The sequence below is a fragment of the Drosophila obscura genome, unplaced genomic scaffold, assembly GCF_018151105.1.
Source record: "Drosophila obscura isolate BZ-5 IFL unplaced genomic scaffold, ASM1815110v1 contig_186, whole genome shotgun sequence".
Taxonomy (NCBI): domain Eukaryota; kingdom Metazoa; phylum Arthropoda; class Insecta; order Diptera; family Drosophilidae; genus Drosophila; species Drosophila obscura.
The window spans coordinates 10,805,202-10,824,419 of record NW_024542774.1 but is presented as its reverse complement, the minus strand read 5'-3'; the positions used below and the strand labels follow the sequence as shown (position 1 = coordinate 10,824,419).

The window sequence follows — 19,218 nt, the reverse complement described above, 5'->3', positions numbered from 1 at the left end:
TGTATCGGTGCGTATATATGTTTGCATTGTCCTTTGTTAGCACCGATGTTATTTATGTGGCCGCAGTCCGCAGTGACGTCAAAGTTCTGATCACGCTGCATTGATTTTAAATTTGTTCCGCTGTCCCCAAATACGCTGAGGTTTTTTTTTTCTTTTGATATTCGGAAACGTATCGGAGAGCTGTATCTGCTTGAGCCGCTTAATACGGAGCCCAAGACGAATGCCAAACTATTAACAATATGAAATATTTTTGAAGGAAAACGCAAAGTGCGCAGACAAAGGCGATTCCACTTGTCTCAAGTCGACTTGGGGCGGCTTTATGATGGGTCAGGTCAGAGACCAACATAAATTGTTGATATATACCTACATATATCTATATTTATACATATATGTATATCTTTATCTTATGTGTTTGTGGTTGTGTGTGGTGGCCCTGTCATGCATACAAATGCAAAGAAGAATAAGGGGATCGTGTGTGGTGTGTGTGTGTGTGTGTGTATGTAGCAAGAGCCAAGTGGAAATATATTGCGAATGTTAAGAGGAATGTAAATGCTCAGACTAGGACTCAGACACAAAGCCAACGAACGCACAGTGGGCTGGCTATACGCTAAGGTCAAGTGGCAGTGGTGCGGCGCTGTGCGGTGCTGTGCGGTGCGGAGCGTGTGGAGCTCGATAATAGTGAAAAAACACGCACTGCTAATAAAATGGCTAAAGCCGCGTATTTCAACGCATCCTGTTTGCTCCGAGTCCCACTCCCAGTCCGATTCCGACTGTGGCCCTACGTGCGCATGTCAGCTGCCTGCGGCTTAGGCGTGTGAATTATATTATGCCTGAAAGTAGGCAACAGTAATAAAACTTGCGCAAGAAGCGATAGAAAAAGGTCCCCCACAGCCCGGAGAGGCAGCCAGAACCAGCCCACTCATGCTTTCACTCTCCCTCCCCTCTGGGCAAACCGGATGCCTTGGAGGAAGTAGCAGAAAAAGCTGGCAATACATAAGTTTTCGTTTCGTTCATCGCATTTTTCATTCGATATCGCCTGGCCCTGCCCCGGCCCACCCTTCACTAAAAAGCGATAAATAATGAAGTCAGCAAGTGCGGCTGGCATGCTCGCATGTTTATTATTAATAATAAATATTTCTTGTCAATCTCCCGTCCGTGCCACTGCCACACTGCCACTCCTCCTCCCTCCCTTCGACCGTTTAAGCCGTATGGCGCAAAGTCACGACACATTGGTTATTGTCCTTGTTGGTGTTGTAGTTGTGCGCACTTGTCATGTTTCAAATTATTATTTATCTGTCTCTGTAGCTGTCTCCATCTCCATCTCCATCTCTGTCTCCGCCTTTGTCTTTGTCTTTATGTCTGCGTATATCCAATATTTTAATGCCTGGCACTGGGTTTATGTGTGTGTGCGAGTATTAAGCCGGAAAGCCGCTTAAGTCGACGCTCTTTTCCCGCTTGGCCCACAAGTACTTAGCACTTTTTAAGCTGCCCGGCTCTGCATACGTATACCAGCCACATGGCATAGCCTGAACCTGAGCCTGAACCCGCAAGCCAAAGATCGCAGCGTCTTGCGTTACACTCAGCAGACTTATTTGCGCCATGAGCTTAATTTTAAAACCGCTAAGCAAATTTGCAAAATAGCTGACTATGGAGCTACAGCAGCAGCAGAAGCAGAAGCAGCAGCAGCTCCAAACGAGTGTGCCAAAGGTAAAAGGAGAATGGAAAATGCTCTGGTGCGTGTGTGCTGCCCCAGCGACCTTGAGCCAGGAAAATGTGGCACAGACAGAAAAAGGGACAGCGCATGTGACCTTTTCTGGCTGCCAGCTGGAAGGGTTAAGCTGACTTTGTTCATCTTGGCATTGACTGTGTAAATTGTCGTTTTTTTTTTTGGCGAAGCTCGTGCTGCGCGAGAAGCCGCAATAATACATATTTAAGCACATACGAATGTACATATATATGTCTGCGGAAGCCCTGGATTGGATCTCCTAGCGTAATGGCTTGCAACTTCACTATGAAATATTAATCTAATGGGGAAACTTCCTTTCTAATTCAGTGACAAGCGGTATGTGGAGCCAAGCCCTGACGGTCCCTTGATAAGAGTATAAACGCTTCGTCATTCCAGCTTCAAAGTTTTTTCCTTCTTAGTTCCCCTCCTGTTCAGCTCTGTGCGCACTTTAAAAGTCAATTTGGGAAACTTTTTTTTCTCGACAACGATTTTCAAGCCACAAGGCGTCGCAATAAATTTTCAATTTTTGCATTGTCACGCGAGCTTCGTTTGTTTTCACCAGCGTCCCCCTCCCCCCCGACAAAGTGCTGCCACCGCCTATCTCTCTCTGGAGGCTGCGTAATGAGCGGACCGCGCGTTTCGATAAGGTGTCCTCGTTGGTGGCGGATAATTTATGCATAACGCGTTCGACCGGCGGAACAACAACAGGAAACACCGCGGCGACTCCGACTTTGCGTGGCACTTTCAGGTCAAAACCAAAGCCACAAGGGCAGCAGCGCCAAGAACAACAACAAAACAAGCGGGTTCGCCTCACCGTCAACAAGGTGGGTCGCGGTGCCCTCAACGCTAATCTCTCCCCTGTGTATTTTTCATTATCCTTATTATTTGTGAATGTTACGTGTTGGCCATAACTTAGACGGTCTAACGATGCGTATACGTGACGCACACGCACACAAGCACACACCCACACACAGACAGGAAGAGAGCGGGCGAATGCTTGGGTGTGGCACGCTTTTAGGCGTTGCCGCCCATTTAAAGTAAATTAGCGAAAGGTCAAAACGCGAGGCGATGCGAATGAAAAATTAATTATTGTTTGCAGAGCAATTGCCAAAAGATTTAAATTGCTTAGCTGCAACTGTCTCCTCTCCACAGCTCTGCTCCCCTCTCCCATTCTTCACCAGTTTTCGAAGGGGCCTTTGTTTACCTGCCACCGCTCTGCTGCATCGCATCCCATTTACGGAATGAATTGCAAACATTTAAATACTCTGCCTACACTTTTTCATAGCCTTCTGCATCGCCCATCTTATTAATGAAATATTTCGAGCGAAACTTTATGCCGCAGGTGCCGGACCCAGCCATCTCCCAGCAGTATGAAGGACGCAGGACGCCGGACATGGCACGGCAAGCCGATGATAATAAAATTTCTAGCATAATAAATCCGTAAATTGGCAAAGTTTCCATGCCGACTTTCATTCCGCGTTAAGGGGCTTTAATTGTAGCACTGAGGAAGAAGGACTCGGTGGATGGGGCTTGTAGCGATTTGTTGGCTTTATGTAAATATTAAAATAAACTGCTGCATACTTTAAGGCGCAACTGGGGTAGCCGGGGTAGTATGCGCGGCAGTGGGGCAGAGCGCATAAATTTGGTTTTAATTTACTTAGCACTTCACTAAGCCTCTCGCCAGGCCCTCCGGCGAATGCTCATGGCCAAAGAAATAGCCCTAATTAAATTCTTGGTAGGAGCATAAAAGACTAAGGGATAGAGACAGAGTAGTAAACGAATTCCAGTACGCACCTGGCTCCAGTGTTGTGGCCAGCAGCAGCGTCGGCAGGCAGAGCAGAAGGATGCGCAGTTCCATCAGATGCATGGGCCGCCGCAGACGGAGCAGCAGCCGTGGCGGCAACATTGGTGGTAGCTTCCCTAGAGGTCCGGTCCTGTCCAGTGACTGTTCCGTTCACGAAACTCTCCTTTGCCTACTGCCTAGAGCCGACGTTGAGGCAGGCACATCGATAGGCGTCGGTTCGAGCGGGTACTGTGCGGCTAATTCTTGTGGCTGCTTATTAGGGTTAATGGCTTTTTGAATGAACGCGCAGAATCCTTTCAGCGCCGGCTCCGGCTACTGCACAATGCCAGCATCTCCGGCACACATATGCCTGACCGACTGCTCCCAGCTGCCTCAGATGCCTCTGATAAATGATGCTCTTCCAATGTGCAAGCGTTGCCTTTTTTGTTGTCTCCTGTCAATGCGATGGCTGTTGTCTGCTGTCTGTTGTTGTCTGTTGTCTGTTGTCTGATGCCGCCTCTTGTCCTGCGTGCAACAATACGCCTTTACCCCACTTGCAACACGTCGCCAATTTGCAGCTTGTTGTTAGATTCTTTCTTTCTTTCTTTCGTTCTTCTCTAGAAGTTGCGTGGAGGCAAAACTTGCATGCTCTCCATCATTTTTCATGTCACTGCGCGTTAGCACATTAAGCTACATCTGTGTCTGTGTGTAGCTGCCTCTCCTCAGGCTCTGCCCCTTAGTAACTGTCTCTGTATTCGTAGCCTTACCCGTAGTCTTGGGTATATCTATCTTGTATTGTGTAGCCGGCAAAAAATTAACACTCGCTTTTTATGAAATTACATTCAATTTGCTGTAGTGGCTGCTTCTTGTTGCTGCTTTGTTTCGGGCAACAACAATGGTAGGGGCGATGATGAATCGTTTCTAATGTAATGTCCTTTGAGAGCAGCAGCGCTTTTTCTGAGCGTCCTTCGTTGAGTTTTGTGGTGGCACCCAGGCCATTATCTGGAAAGCAGAAAAAGAAAAAAAAAAGAAAATGCATATATAGTAGATTCCAAGACGAAACTTAAAGACCTCTGTGTGTGTGTGTGTGTGGTGTGAACAGTACCTACTAATTTCGTTCCCCAATTAAAATATAAATTTCTTTTCGCACAACTCTGGCTAGACAGATTGCGGGGATTGTAATTCATTTGCATATAGAATGAAATTTATTTATTGCTCTGCCAAATTTGCCACATTATTTATAGGTCAGTGCGAGCGAGAGCAACTTGTCCGGGATTATGCAAAACGCCCACCACGGCGTGGCCAACGACTGAATGGCCCAACAATTGCCGGGACTGGACCTGGACCTGGTCGCTGGACACCACTCAGCAGGACTGTGGTTATGGCTCTGGCGGGGCCTTGACGATGGAGCTCGGTTTTCCTTAAATTTGTATTTATTTGCGGGCACGCGTGAGTGAGTTTATTTAAATTTTTTATGCTCAGCGCATAAAAAGCGGAGAGCACTGGCAACTTGGTCAAACTTTTGTACGATGTCATAATTTTTATCTGCAGCGTCGCTCTTTGTTCGCTCTTCTATTTCGGTTTTTTTTTATAAATTTTATTTTACAAGTTTTTTATATTTATTTCTTTGTTTATAACGGAGCTGAAGATGGAGCAGCTCTTCAATTTTTGTCGTTTTATGTGCGGGACCGTTCAACTTGTTCAACTTGTCGAGCAAATAATGCTAATGAATCCGAGTCTGCGGAGCGTTGTGCACATAAATTAAAATTGAAATTCGGCCGCAAAATTGCCAAAGCGTTCGCTCATTTTAATTACAAAACTATGCGGCTTTTGGGGCTCTGCGATTTCCTGATTTTCCGCATTTTCCACTGTCCCAGCAAGTGTGCGATGGTATTTAATTAACGGCGCTCTCATGGACAAACATTAGCAAATGTCATGCGGCCAAAATTTATGACACACTCGTGTACAATTCATTTAAATTGATAATACTGGCCGGCTTACCGGGTGGGATCTTTGGGGGTATTTTGAGGCGTGGTGGCCCTGAAGCATGTACATATGTACTATATATACGTATGTATATATACGTACATATATGTAGCTTTTTGCTGGTGCTTTTGTACTCTTGTGCCGTGCCATAAGAGTACGAGTACGAGTATCACAAATGCAGCAGTTTAGAGTAATTCGCAGAGTAAATGTCATGCCAGAGGAATGCTTGTTTATGTATCTGAATTCTCAATGTGTGAGTGCTGCTCAACACAACTATGCACTTAAATGCAGTCACGTACACTCACACACACACACACACACACACACACATAGACGTACATATTATTATCTTGACACAATGGTGCCATAAAACTTAAAGACCCCCACAGCAGTTTTGCCTTTGCTGTGGCTGTTGCTGTTGCTTGTGCCTTTGCCTCTGCCTTTGCCTTTGCCTAGTGGCTGGGCGAGGGCAAGCGCTGAAGGACATGGCATTTGCCATGCCTTTGCCTCTTTCTGCCCACTCTCTTCACCATTCTCATTTTCTTTCTCTTGCTGTGCTTCCCTTTCATTCCACTCGCACTGCATATGCGCATTTGTTTGCATTTTGCACACACTCTCGTAGTCCACAGTCCTTCTGCTGCTCCTCCTACCTCTTCCTGGATCGTTCTTTCTTTCCTCTGGCGCTTTGGAGGTTATATGGAAATTGTAATAAGTTGGAAACCAAAAAGCTGATGTCATGAGGTTAGTTGCTGTGGCTCAAGTTTCAAGCGACAATCATGTGCTTTTCTTTTGTGCTTTGTTTTGCTCTAGTCTGACCTCATACTTCATTTTGTAGCTTTTGTTTAGCATGTCATCTGACTCTGGCACTTGCTCTAGCTCTAGCTCTTGCTCTTGCTCTGGCTCTGGCTCTGGCTCGTCCGTTGGCTTGGATTTGGCTTCTGGTCCTGGCCATGCCTGTGTTGCATAATGCACTCCGATGGGGCACTGAGCCTGGCCATATTGTTATTGCAGTCGTTTGGCCATGCTGTCGGAAATGTAACGGCATGCCAACATGGTAAATTCTCACAGAGCGAGCGAGGGTGAGAGCGAGAGAAGGGAGGCACACAGGAGCATGCATAAATAAGTATGTGAAAGGACCGTGTATTATTGCTGACAGTAATTGCGAAGGCTAGTAAATTATTTAAATGTTTATTCGGGGATTTGGCCATTCACTGACAGCATACAGCAGAAGAGACCAAAGGTTGCATCACACTGCGTATGATTGATATGCTGGACGGCTACCACAACACGGAACACTGTCTCGACGGGGGGCTGCATTCTCACCGCAGCGGGGGATAACCAACTAAATTCAGTTCCCGTTTAATCTCCTGCGGCGACCACACAGTTTTCGGAACAAAAGTTTTGGCCACCAACTGCAGCTCCCCGCTGCAAAGTTGGTTGAGCTAAAATCAATTTGATGCTCCCGCATTGGTTGGCCTTTTAATTAGCATTCGTAATTATCGCAATTACATAAATCGGCCTGCGGCGAATTTGGATAATTATTGGAGGGAACTCTCCTCGCCAGAATCCATTTGACATTTTGCCTTGTATCATGCCTTGTGCGGAGCAGGAGTGTGATGCAGGAAAGTTATGTGGAATGGCATTACGAACGCCATAAATGGGACAGCAAGCCGTAACAATGTCCATTCTGTGGCCAGCATTGTGGGCGGGTCGATGTGGATGATCAGCTACTTGTTCCCGCCCGCAGTCATGCACATGCTCACGAATTCAAATGGAAATGGCGCGTAACGCATTTTAATTGCAATTGCACTTGAGTGCCTGCATAAAAATGCGCATTATATAAATTTACCCCTTTAAGTGCCGACATTGTAGTTACACTGAATGCACTTGTATCTACTCATACGTACAAGTACGTACGTACATATGCGTGCATTTGGCTGTGGCTGTGGCTTTGGCTCTGCCTGTGGCTGTGGCCGTGTTCGTGCGTGGCCATTTTGCATCTCTTGTGTTCGGGTAATTGTTTTGCGCACATTTCCGTTTCCGCTGCGCTGCACTTGAATGGCTTTAATTTTCGCCATTTTTATTTACAGTCTTCTGCGGCCTATCGACAACTCTTAATAATTGACCAATTGTTCGGCCTGCAACCGAATTCGCATGCACTTTATATGCATTTTAAAGTACGCAGCATTCACATATTATCGATATAATCAATAATTATTTAACGTACTCGGGAGGGAATTGTGCACATATCAAAAAGTGCCACCGAAAAGAACATACAATTTGGAGCCACTTCAGGACATCTTCATTCAGCATTTGAACAGATCGCTTGCTAAGTCCTGGATCAGGCATTGCACATACTTGTACATATTTTTTGGTTTTATAATATTTGTTCATTTGTTCCCTTTATTGATTGCATGGGGATGCTTCATACTTCCACATTCATACTGTTCTGGAACTTTTCACACAAATGAATCTTTACTTGAAACTGGCACATATTACGCATACGAATCGCAGCACGAGGGACGAGTGACGAGGGGGACGAGCCGAGCTGCGCTTAAGCCGCTTGCCTGCTCACACAATCGCATTGTGTGTGCGGCAAACTTGTTTGTTTGCCTGCGGGGCTGCAATGAATCCTTGCTGGAAACTTGTTAGCAACATTTAAAGGAGAACAAAACTTGCAAGTTGAAAAACTTTTTCAATTTGAGCCCGTTGTGCCCCATCACTCCGACACTCGGCGATGCGCCGCCTGCTCGGGCTTGCTCTGAAGTTTTGCTCTTGTTAATTTACCACTAAAAAGTGCATTGGCCACATTTGAATTATTCCATGCCATTGCGTGTCTGCGAGGACAGTTTGTTGAACTTGAGACTCAGCGTACGACCCGCTGCCGCACTACCCCCCCCGCCCAACCATCTAAAACTGTGGCGTGTCGAAGCTTTGAGCTGCTCATTTAGCTTTAATTAAATGCTTTAATTGCAAAGCAGGGACAAAGTTGACGACAGTCCGCTTAGCAGGAAGTTGCTTTAAGGCGTCCATAAGAATGCCACAAAATATTTAAGACACCCCTGGCTAAGGCCCTTCGTGTCCGTGTGTCCGTGTGTCCGTGTGTCCTTGTGCACTTGTGTGTGTGCCTGTGTGTGTGCTGGGGGAATGAAGAAAAATGGTGGCTGTAATAATAAAAATAAAACTATTCGTAGTGTTTATTTAAGTTTAGAAATTGTACAAATTTTCGTAAATTGTTTTGTGCTTTGCCACGCTTGTTACAGGCCAAAAGAACCAAAGTTTTCCCAGCCATCGCCTAGGTATTGTTCGCCCCGTATGTGTGTGTGTGTGTGTGTGTGTTTATGTTACTATATTTATACCCTCCCCCTATCGCGCACCCACCAAGACCCCACAGTTCGTGCAGAATTTTCTTTTTCTGCCTTTTCTGTCGTGACTGCAGCAAAGTTTTAGTTTGGCAATTTTGCTTTTCCGTTCGCTTCGGTTTGTTTTTTTTTTTTCTTTTTCGTTTGCCGTTTTTTGCTCTCTGTATTTTTCTTACTTTAGCAGTTCAGTTTTGCCTCTTTTTTGGGTGAATTTTTGTTTCGTTTTGTGCTTTGTTAGTTCCGTTTCCGCTCGACGCCAGCGCGCAGCGCACAGCACACAGCACACACTGCCATCCCATCACACACCGATTGGCACTGGCACTGCCTGCCCTTACTGCTCCATTTTCGTGGCTGGTTCGCTCGTTTTTATTTCATGTGGTGTTGTCAACTTATTTCCCCGTTCGCTGATTTATTTTCTAAACAATTAAAGAAAAACACAAAGCACGAAACACCAAACACAGGCAGGGAACAAAAAGGAAGTCCACACAAGCGACACAGATAGCAGAGTGTGTGGTGCTGCTTTATGAATTTTTCACCTGAATTATTTCCAGGAAAAAGGCAGGATAACAGTTTGCTGGCAGGCGACTGGTGGCAGGTGACTGAAAGAGAAGACTCAAAGCGCACCGATAACTAAAACAATGAAAAATTAAACCAGCAACCGATTTATTTTCCCTAAATATCGCCCAGCAAAAGAGAATAAAGCAAACAACCTGCGAGTGTGTGCTCCATCTGGCAGAATATGTAAATTCTGTATCCGAACTAATCTTCTGTACTTTGGTTCGAACCACCGGACCATTAGTCTCTCTTTTTTTTTGGGGCGCATTCTTGGGCCCTCACTGGTTTATAGGGACTTATCCTTGATGCATCATGGTAGCTGCATCCTGCCCTGTACCCTGACATGAGCGTTCGCCGCAGAATAACTAATAATACGTGACTGCACTGTTTTCATAGAAAATTAATTTTGTTTTTTGCCTTTCCACGTGTGTCTTCTCGGCACATAAATCTTGGCAGGTATTTCATTAAGCCAGCGACAGGCGATGTCGCAGCGCACCACTGCTCATAAATATGTGGAGACACCCCGCAGACACGCCCACCGCCATCGCCATCGCAGTGGGGGTACAGCAGTGGCAACTATGCGCCACACGTACATACATACATACATACATATATACATATGAACATATAGTTTCAACTATAAAGTCATGTAATCGTCTTCATAATTCGCGCCAAGACAACTCAACTGAAACCCACCCATCCGCCCATCCACCCGCGCCAGCCATCCGGGATAATGTTTAACGCGGCACTGCGAACAATAAAGCGCAGCAGCAAGACTATTACATACACAAGTACACACACAAACACGCCACTACTCTGAACTCCCGAGAGGGAGTGGGCTGGGCCGGACCGGGCCGTGACGTTACGGGACGGGGCGGGCCGTAGGATAACTTTTCCTTTGCTCCTTCAGGAAAAACTACTGAAATTATGCGCATTTATCAAAGAAGCAGCGGCAGAGAGGAGCGGCGTGAAGCAGGAGCAAAGAAAACTTGTACCAGCGAAGGAAACAGTACCAGGGCACAGCACACACAACTACAAGCGCAATTACATGCACTCACATACATGCATGTGCACAGTCACACGTCAGGGAAAAGTGCATGCAATTTTGTGTCAGAAATTATAAACTCGACATACACACGCGGAACATAAATTCGCACAGATCGCGCAGAGCGCACTTGCCTCAGCCGCCCGGGCACCAACGTTGAGTTCCGCTCCCAGGTTGATTGTGTTCCATCTGAACGCCCCCCTTAAAGCGAGTCTTTGATGTGGCTCGAGTATTTAAGTTATTTCGCAGAATAAACCTGAAAGCCGCTCAATGTGTGCCAACTTACAACTAGACTAGCTTTAGATCTATTGACCCACTCAAGTCATTCTTTGGAGATGGTTTCTCTTGAATTTCTCTCCACTTTTAATACCTTAAAACGCCCTTTCCAATGTGCTGAATACTCGTAAATATAAGCTTTAAAGTGCGTGTAATCATGGACTGTGTTCAGTTTGTTCAGCTTAAAAATTCTTCGATTTCTAAAGATATTCCTCAGATCATAATAGGCTTCACAATACGAGTAGCAGCAATATCACTCTTTGTGAATTTTAACGAATTTTTGTTTGGGCATCAATTTTAGCTTAAGCCTATTTTCTCCAGTCCATAGCTCACCAGAGCTGAGATTATGGCCATCCAGTTGGGTAGCAGGTAGTACATCATCTGGGCCAGAAGCTTTCACTTTTCATTTTTTCCTTTTGGCACGAAAACCTACAGCTCGTAATCTTGGTCTCTGTTTTATGCAAATTGTCGCTTTGCCGTATTTCATAAATGCATGAAATTAATTTCGCCACCAAACGTTGCATATCTGACTATGTGGATGTGGATGTGTGTGTGTGTAGATGAGTGTGTGTATGTGTGCGTGTGTGTGTGGTTGGGAGTTTTGATTGATTGTTTTCACTTTGCGGTGAAAGCTTTGGGCAAAGTTTTTGGCTCGCTTCGCTTCCAAGCAGTCCTCGGGCTGAGCGTGAGAAATGCATTTGAATTTACAATGTGTCAGGCGGAGCACCATTAATATGCCTTTCCCAGTGAGTGGGTTGGGACAGACGAGTACACTTGGGGCTGGGACAAGGGTGTTGGTTTGTGGGCCTGGTTTTTGTGGGCCTGCCCAGCACCGGCAGCATATTTATGATGGCCGGGCCACAACTTTGGCAATGCATAAATATTTCCACACGCCGACACCTCCCGGCCAGATAATAACGACTTGAATTTACGATAAACGCTTTCCATACCATACCGGATTTCTTTCTTTCACTCTGCCATTCTTTCTTTATTTTCGGTTTTGTTTCTGTTGTCGGCTGCCGTCCGTTCCAGCCATGCGGAATATTTTCAAGGACAATACGCAGGCCACATAATGTGAACCGGTTGCCATTAAAAAAGGACCCGAGAGCGGTCTCGGGAGTGGGAGTGGGATCAGGGACTCCGGCAGAAAGGTTGTCCGGCCGCAAATGTTTCTCTTTCGTTTTCGATTAAGCGGCGGAAGTCCGCGGCCCAGCCCGGCCCGTTCCTTGCCCGTGGCTCGTCTGGTCCGTTGCCCATTGCGTGGTGGACATCATTGCCGCCATTAAGCTCTAATGACCGTAATAAATAATAATTTATTTTACCTGCAGGGCGCACCGCACTAAACCACACCACACTAAGCCAGAGCACCGCACCGCACCACCCAACCCCATCCTTACCCCCATACATGCATGAGGATCTCAATTCGATGGGTGTTGGTGCTGGTGTTGCTGCTGGGGTGGAGCAGTGCTCTGGAGTGGCACTAAAAACAAAAGGTTATTGTTGCATACGCAATACGAGTATTAATTGTTTTCCTTGGCTTGGCTCGGATTCTCCTGGCTGGGATTTAAGCGGCATTTTATAGCCGCCGGCAGCCCAAGCTGCAAACGTATCCCGAATCGAATCGAATCGTAGAGAATCGAAACAAGCAAACCCGAATCTCGTTTAGATAAACTAAACTAAGAGCAGTTTCCTGCTGGCTCCAGTGATTGGTAATTACACACACACACACACATCCACACACACTTTTGCTCATTAAAATTCTGTGTCATTAGAATGGACGGGAAATTGGCTAGACCGAGACACCCGATGTGGCTGTGTGGGGCCAGCCAGCCAGGTGCGATTTGTGACCAGCAGGAGAGGCCATTGCGTGCAGGTGTCAACATCGACGTGGGCGTCTAATTGTATGCCTGACTCAGTCCTGGAAGTGCCCTGCCTTTTGGCAAATTAAATTTGATCGTTTTTTGACGCGAGGCCAAATCATTTAATGAGCCGTATTATCGGCCCCAGCCGAGCGGACCACTTAGCTGCTCAAAGTGCGAAATCAATAAATACGGGCGGGCAGCTTCAGCTCAATGCCCTTCTGCGAACCCCATCACCATCGACAAAGCCAATTCCCATCGATAAGGGCTTTAAGGGGGAATTTTATATTTTTTCGATCAAGGCAAATGCATTCCCGGAAAAAATCGAACAAAAAACGCACTGACACTGGACACTGGGGAGCAGTTGCAAATTTTATTAGAGAAAGTTCCATCTGAGTCAGCTGGGATAGAGAACGGAATGGGGATGTGGGCAACAAATAAAATCAATAGATGACAACGTCCCCGACAATGGTGGCATATGCTGCAGCGCCCAATAAACATGGGCGTGAAAACCACAAAATTTTATGCAAACTCATAAAATGATTTTTACAGCTAAGCAACAACAGCAAAAAAGGAGGCCCATTGTGGTAGAGTCAGCCAGCCAACCAGCCAGTCCCTCCCGGCAAACAGGCAGCCAGGCAGTCGGGCAGTCAGGCAGCGGCGCGTCTATAGATGGCCACATAAAACTCCTAACAAAAACTGCAGTAAAACATGGGGCCCCAGAACGTGTTTGGTTTTGGTTTGTTCGGTTTTTTGGGGCGTAGAGGCCGCTGCCAGCGTCAATATTTTTCCTAAGGCGATTTCAGAGCTCGCCAAACAACCGCAAAACAGCCAACGGATTTTTATATACGTATATGTACATATGCACATATATCTCTGTGTGTGTGTGTGTGTGCGCGTCTAAAAACCGATCAGGGAATAGAATGGAGCTTTGAGTGGGGAGGGAGGGTGGGGATTTGGTGGCAGAATATATGGAGGCCAAATCAGAGGCAACCAATATAAACTGCCCTCCATACGAGCATGCAGGCCATACGAGTACGCCAAAGCTGGGGCTCGGGCACGCCTCAAATAATAGAAATCGAAAAGGACAGAGCATCCAGGCCAGGAGCAGCATCGGGTTCGACCTCAGAGGCTTTTGGCGAAAAAGTTGGACAGTCATGACTATTGAACTAATATCAGGGCTGCTGGCAAGAGGACTTAGTAGGCTTTGGCAGGTCGCCCTCAACTGCCAATTGCTCCCCGAGCGACACAAATTTTAGCATTTTATGACAGGCATTATGCGGGCACTATTTTTAGCGTGTCCCGGGAGATCGCACCTCAGCATCAGAGCACGTGAATGGATGGCTCACATAAAAAAGAAAATTTTCAATTCATTGATGGACTAGCGAGCGAAGCCGGAAATAAAATCAACGCCATTTTGGGAGCACATCAAACAAAAGTCTCGCAGGGACTGCATGCTGCTGCATGCGAGTGTGTGTGTGTGTGAGCCACACTCACTTGACGCCAGCTGTTTCGCCTGCCGTTCGAGTTGTCATTAAATTTTCGGCTCGGGTGTTTATGCAGAACTTCAAAGTGCGACGGAAACAATGCGAAAGAAGTGCCAAAGATTTACATATTATTGATTCGATGTTGCTCTGTTCGTGCAAAATCTCGTTCAGTTCGAGCGAAATGCTTTGGCAATAACCAGTGGGGCGGAAATATGGCGTACACGAGGAGTGTGGTTGTGGTGTGACGCAATTCCCCTGGGGGCCATAACCATAGAATTGGAAGAGCACCAGCAGCAGTACGAGGAGAAATAGCATTGGGGGAATGCCACAATACACATGCCTGTACGCATATGTGTGTTTGTGTGTGTGTGTGTGTGTGTGTAGCAGGATAAAATTAAGCAAATCCCAGCTAAGCAATTCGTACAAGCATGCAAGCATTTATGAGCCCGAGTGCTGGGGGCAGGACTGCATGCGGGGTTCATTAAACTTCTGCCTGCCCGACCCTGTCCCGCATAGTTTTCCAGCTCGTGCCCGCACACGAACATTTCAATTACCCTTGCCGTGGCACTACCTGCTGCCTGCAGCCAACTCTGGGCTGGGCAAATGAAGGCGCTCAAAGGATTTTGTGATTTCTGCAGCTGCCTCTTCTCCTGTCCTTGCCTCATTGGAAATCATTGTCGCTGCGACGCTCTTGAGCCTGTTCCCCATCTTGTTACTTATAATTATTGTGGGACAATTGATTATAGGGGCCACACGGGTTCGGGCAAGGACTGTCGCAATATATAGTGTAGAAGTGCAATTGGCATACGGACGACTCGAAGTGGGGCCAGCATCCAATCTTCTTCAGACTTTCACTTCATTTCCATTTACAGAGTCATTACGAATGCAACATTCTCCAGCCGAGCAGAGTACCATAGAGTGGAGGATGTACAGGAGTGGAGCCCATTCTCGAACTAGAAAAACGGGGCAGAAATATTACATTTCTGTTCGTCATTGCCACAACATTATTTTCTTGAGTTAATTGCGACTGGGATCATCGTCGGGCCACAGCGCGGGGGACAGGCAGAGGCACAGGCACAAGCACAGGCACAGACCCACCAGCTACGGGACGCGGAGTGAACCCGGCACAAAGCAAGAGTTCCATTTAAAAATAATGAGTTTTCCGGCTAGCATGCAAACAAGCAGGGCTTGGCTGAGAGAGGACGGAGTTGAGTCATACTACAAGCATGGCCAAAAAAAAAAATTAACTTTTGCCTTAATTATAAAGCTGACAAAACGGGCAAGCGGGAGCAGGCGCTGGGCGGAAGTCAGGGAGCATCACGAATTAAGTCAAGCCTGCCAGATGGGAGATGAATACCAGATAGCTGGAGGGACTTCTTCTTATTCTGGCCGTGGCCAAAAATATTCCCCCAGTCAGCTCCCCCAGGCCCGAATCCAGATAAAGTTCGGATGGCAAGCGCCAAGGGTCGGCGACAACGGCAGTCCAGGCCCAGGATCAGCTCTTCCCTCCCGCTGCGGGCATTGAATATTTTAATTAATTACAGAGAGCCGCAATTGCAAATCTTAAATGAAATAAATGAAATGAAAGTGAGAGCAAGAGCAAAAGTATATGTATAATTATTCAAAAGCGAATGCGAATGCAAATGAAAGTAAGAACTGAGTGTGTATCCCTTGCAGCACACGAAAATATTTAATTCTCAAGGCCCAAGAGGCTCCGCCACATTCAAAAGGAGCGACCGTAAATAATGGAAGATAATGCAATCCGACCAGCAAAGCAAACAGCATTGCTGGTTCGTTTCTGTTTCGCTCCCAGGGGAAGCACAAAATTCCTAGAGGCTGTTGTATATACGTACGATGAGTAGGACATACACAAACACAATGATGCAAGCCGCTAGAGCAAGTGGAAATCAACGCCAGAGAGTTGTGTTTTGTGTTGCGGAAATTATGCGGTATTTTGGTGTTCCATCTACCCCCAGACTCCGGCTTGCCCTCCTCCAATCCCATCATCGAGCACAGGCCTCATTATTTAGTTTGAGCTCTTGTTTAGGGGCATTTAAATTCGAATTGCTTTTTTGGTCTTATCTCCACCTCCTTTTATGATCTTTTAAATGTAATTGCCCCACATTATGCAGATGTGTGCCGAATATGTATGCTTTAGTTATTTGCTTCCCATAAACACTGACGGGGGATAATAAATGAATTGCCATTCCATTTGCAGTTCCTTCCCCCACACTCTAGTGTGTGTTTGTGTGTGTGTGAGCATTTGTAAAATTTATCTTTTGTGCATCGTAAATCTTGTTGCCTTTTCAGCATTTTCGTAAAATTTATTTCCTTATTAAAACTTTTGCCCCTTTTATTTGATTCAATTCGAAAGCGTCCTACCGAATCCATCGGGCCAAAGCTTCTCTGGACCCACTGCACATATGGCTAGGTGAGTGTAAGCCATACGAAATGTGATGTATATAACGACTCTTGGGGTTGTTATTTGTGGACTCCCAGCAGGAGAAGGAGCTGTAGCAGTTGTCCTCCAGGAGGATGCTGATGCCGAAAGTAAAATAGTTTTTCGAAAAAGCATTCAACTTTATCGTGCGTTTCCTGGGAAATTAACATGCTGCCTCCACTCTATCTCCCTTTCTTCCGATATCCTTGTGGATCCTAACTAGCTCGTTTATGCTCTACCCTCCCCTCCCCGCCCCTGTCGACAACCCGTAACCCTTATTCCTTCGGCAGTAAAAAATCCAATGCCTGTGTGCGCCTATGCCTGTCTACATGTGTAGCAGATGTATGTGTGTTCGTTTGGCTCAACACTAAACTTTTATTTTAGATTAAGTCAATTTGCCCAACAGGCCATACACACATGCAGGCACGCACACACACAGACATGTATAGAGATGGGTAAAAGTATTTTTCATTTGCTTGGCTGCCCTTTTTATTAACAACACAGTCGCTCCGCATCAAACTATGCACGGAGCCCCCAGCCTCCCCCGCTCCCCCGCACACTCCGCTCTCCCACGTCGATTGTCTGTTCTCGCCCATTATTACGTATACGTAGCGTGGTCTCGACGGTGTAATCGACAAAGTTAAATTTCGCACTCTCCGGCACTCGACTGGCCGGGGCCTGATTTTCGATTCATTCGTACGGCCGCATATTACGGGTATCAGCGCGTTTTTTCTCGTCGTATCCGCCAGAGAGTCGTTCTGGGCAGCAACTTTAAAGCACGCCATAAATTATGTCGGAAGCTGTTGGCACGCACACTCAGTCGAGTCGACTCGAGACAGAGCCAGGCCCAGCGCAGCCCTTTTTCGCTGGCTGATTGCTTGATTTATCCACTGTCTTTAGGCTAAAGACTTTATTGGAAAAGTTTGATTGGAGTCCTCACTACTCAAGCTGTCGCTCTGACTGACTGCTCGCCTCACTGCGGTCGGAGTCGCGGAGCTGTAGGGGAGATCCGATTGCTTCATTTCGGGGAAACAATGAGGGTGGACGCGGTGCGGCTTGATTGACGTTAGCTCGCTGGGGCCATAAATCATATATGCACACGCCAATAAGGCACAATTTTGAAGTGTTTAAACATTAATGGGGCCTCCGTGCAACGGTAGCCAATCAATAAATGATAAGCGTTGGCGAAAAAATGAGCCATTAAAAATGCATTGCCTGCCCAGTGTGTATTCCCCAAGAGGGTCCACAGAGCAGGATAACAGGAAGGTGCGATACGACTGCAGTTAGCGGCTGCATTAATCATGAGCTTAGGCGCACGGCTATTTGTTTTTCCCCGGGCAACAGGGACAAATCAAGTCTCAATTACAATCTGAAGCGGGGTCTGAAGCGACCGTCGAAGGAAGATGTTGTGGCCAGAGAATCTCAGTAGCTCAAATTATATTTAATATATTTTTAATATAAGAGAATTGCAGTCAGCACAAAATTATAAAATTGGCTTATTAAGAAATGCTTTTAAGGATCGTTATCGACAGAACCATTAAATGAACACAGCATCAAGAGGCGCCCCGTAGAAACAACGGAATGAACTCTTTGCTCTCTGGGCATGACATTGTTTAATGTATTATCTTGCGCATAAATCAAGTTTTAATTGTGTGCCATCCCGCTCTTACACATCTCGCTCGCTCCCATAATGAAAAAGTACATAAAAATGTTAATTACCTGCAGGACTCCCCTCGAAACCAGCACCCGGAGAGACGATGACTTTAATTACAGTCGCCCAGTGCAAACAAATCCTGTGCCAACAACCTGGCGAAATCTTTTAATTCTACCGCAATTATCAACGCGTCTGGCATATGCAATTGAATGTATGTATTCCCTGTGCCATCTACCCTCTTCCGCTTCATGGCAGGAGTCATCTGGCCCTGGCATTTTGGCTTTCTCCTGCGGTTGCCCCAACATCCTTCGGGCGTGGAATATTCTTGGCTTGGCCCTGGCACACTGCTTACACTTGTTACATATTGTAACAATTGTACTCTCCAGAGGGTATGTTGATTATGATCAAATGTTTGCAACGCAGTGAAGGAAGGATCTCAGTAGGGCCGGGCTGTTCTCAACATTGCCATGTCAGTCTGAATGTTCTCACAAAAGCTCAGCCATGTTGTCTCACAAGTGGATGAATATAGCATACAGTTTGCATTGGATTGATCGATCTGCAAGGGTATTAAGCCTTCGGTCCACGCACATAGCTATCCTCGTGTTGTTTTGCTTTGCCCTTGTAGGTTTACGGCCTTTTGTTGCTAATGATTGCCGGCAGACTACCCCACCCACATGGCCTGACTCGTTGGGTGAGTGGAAATGTAGATGTGGATGTATGCTTGAGTGTGTGGTGGAGATTTCGGTCTCTGCCGTGTGGTTTTTATATGAGAATTGCAAATTGCCTTTTATAATATTTAATACGCCATGTTGCCGTATAGCTTGCCTGGAAGTACGTACGGTTACTACTCGCAGGCTCTGGTTCTGCTTCTTTGTCTGGCATTGCTGCCCTAGTAGTTAAGGCAGTTTTCTACTTCCATTTTATGTCGTTTACAACATTTTTATTACTTAATACGACAAAGTAAACGTCTAGAGCTGCTGTTGTCCCCCAAAGTATCTGCAAATTGTCGCCTGGCTGCCCTTGCGAGGTGCCAGATCCCTTCCAC

At 46.4% G+C, this 19,218-nt stretch overlaps 1 protein-coding gene across 4 annotated transcripts in view; it reads right to left on the bottom strand.

The window, feature by feature from the left end:
• The window catches only part of LOC111079837 (zwei Ig domain protein zig-8), a 58,839-nt gene that overhangs the window by 8,957 nt on the left and 30,664 nt on the right, over window positions 1-19,218 (bottom strand). For all 4 annotated transcript variants that reach the window (XM_041593043.1, XM_041593045.1, XM_041593046.1 and 1 more), the window contains exon 3: window positions 3,521-4,511. In XM_041593043.1, the coding sequence (XP_041448977.1) occupies window positions 3,521-3,632 (112 nt within the window). In that variant the 5' untranslated portion in view covers window positions 3,633-4,511. The remainder of the gene's footprint in view (window positions 1-3,520; window positions 4,512-19,218) is intronic.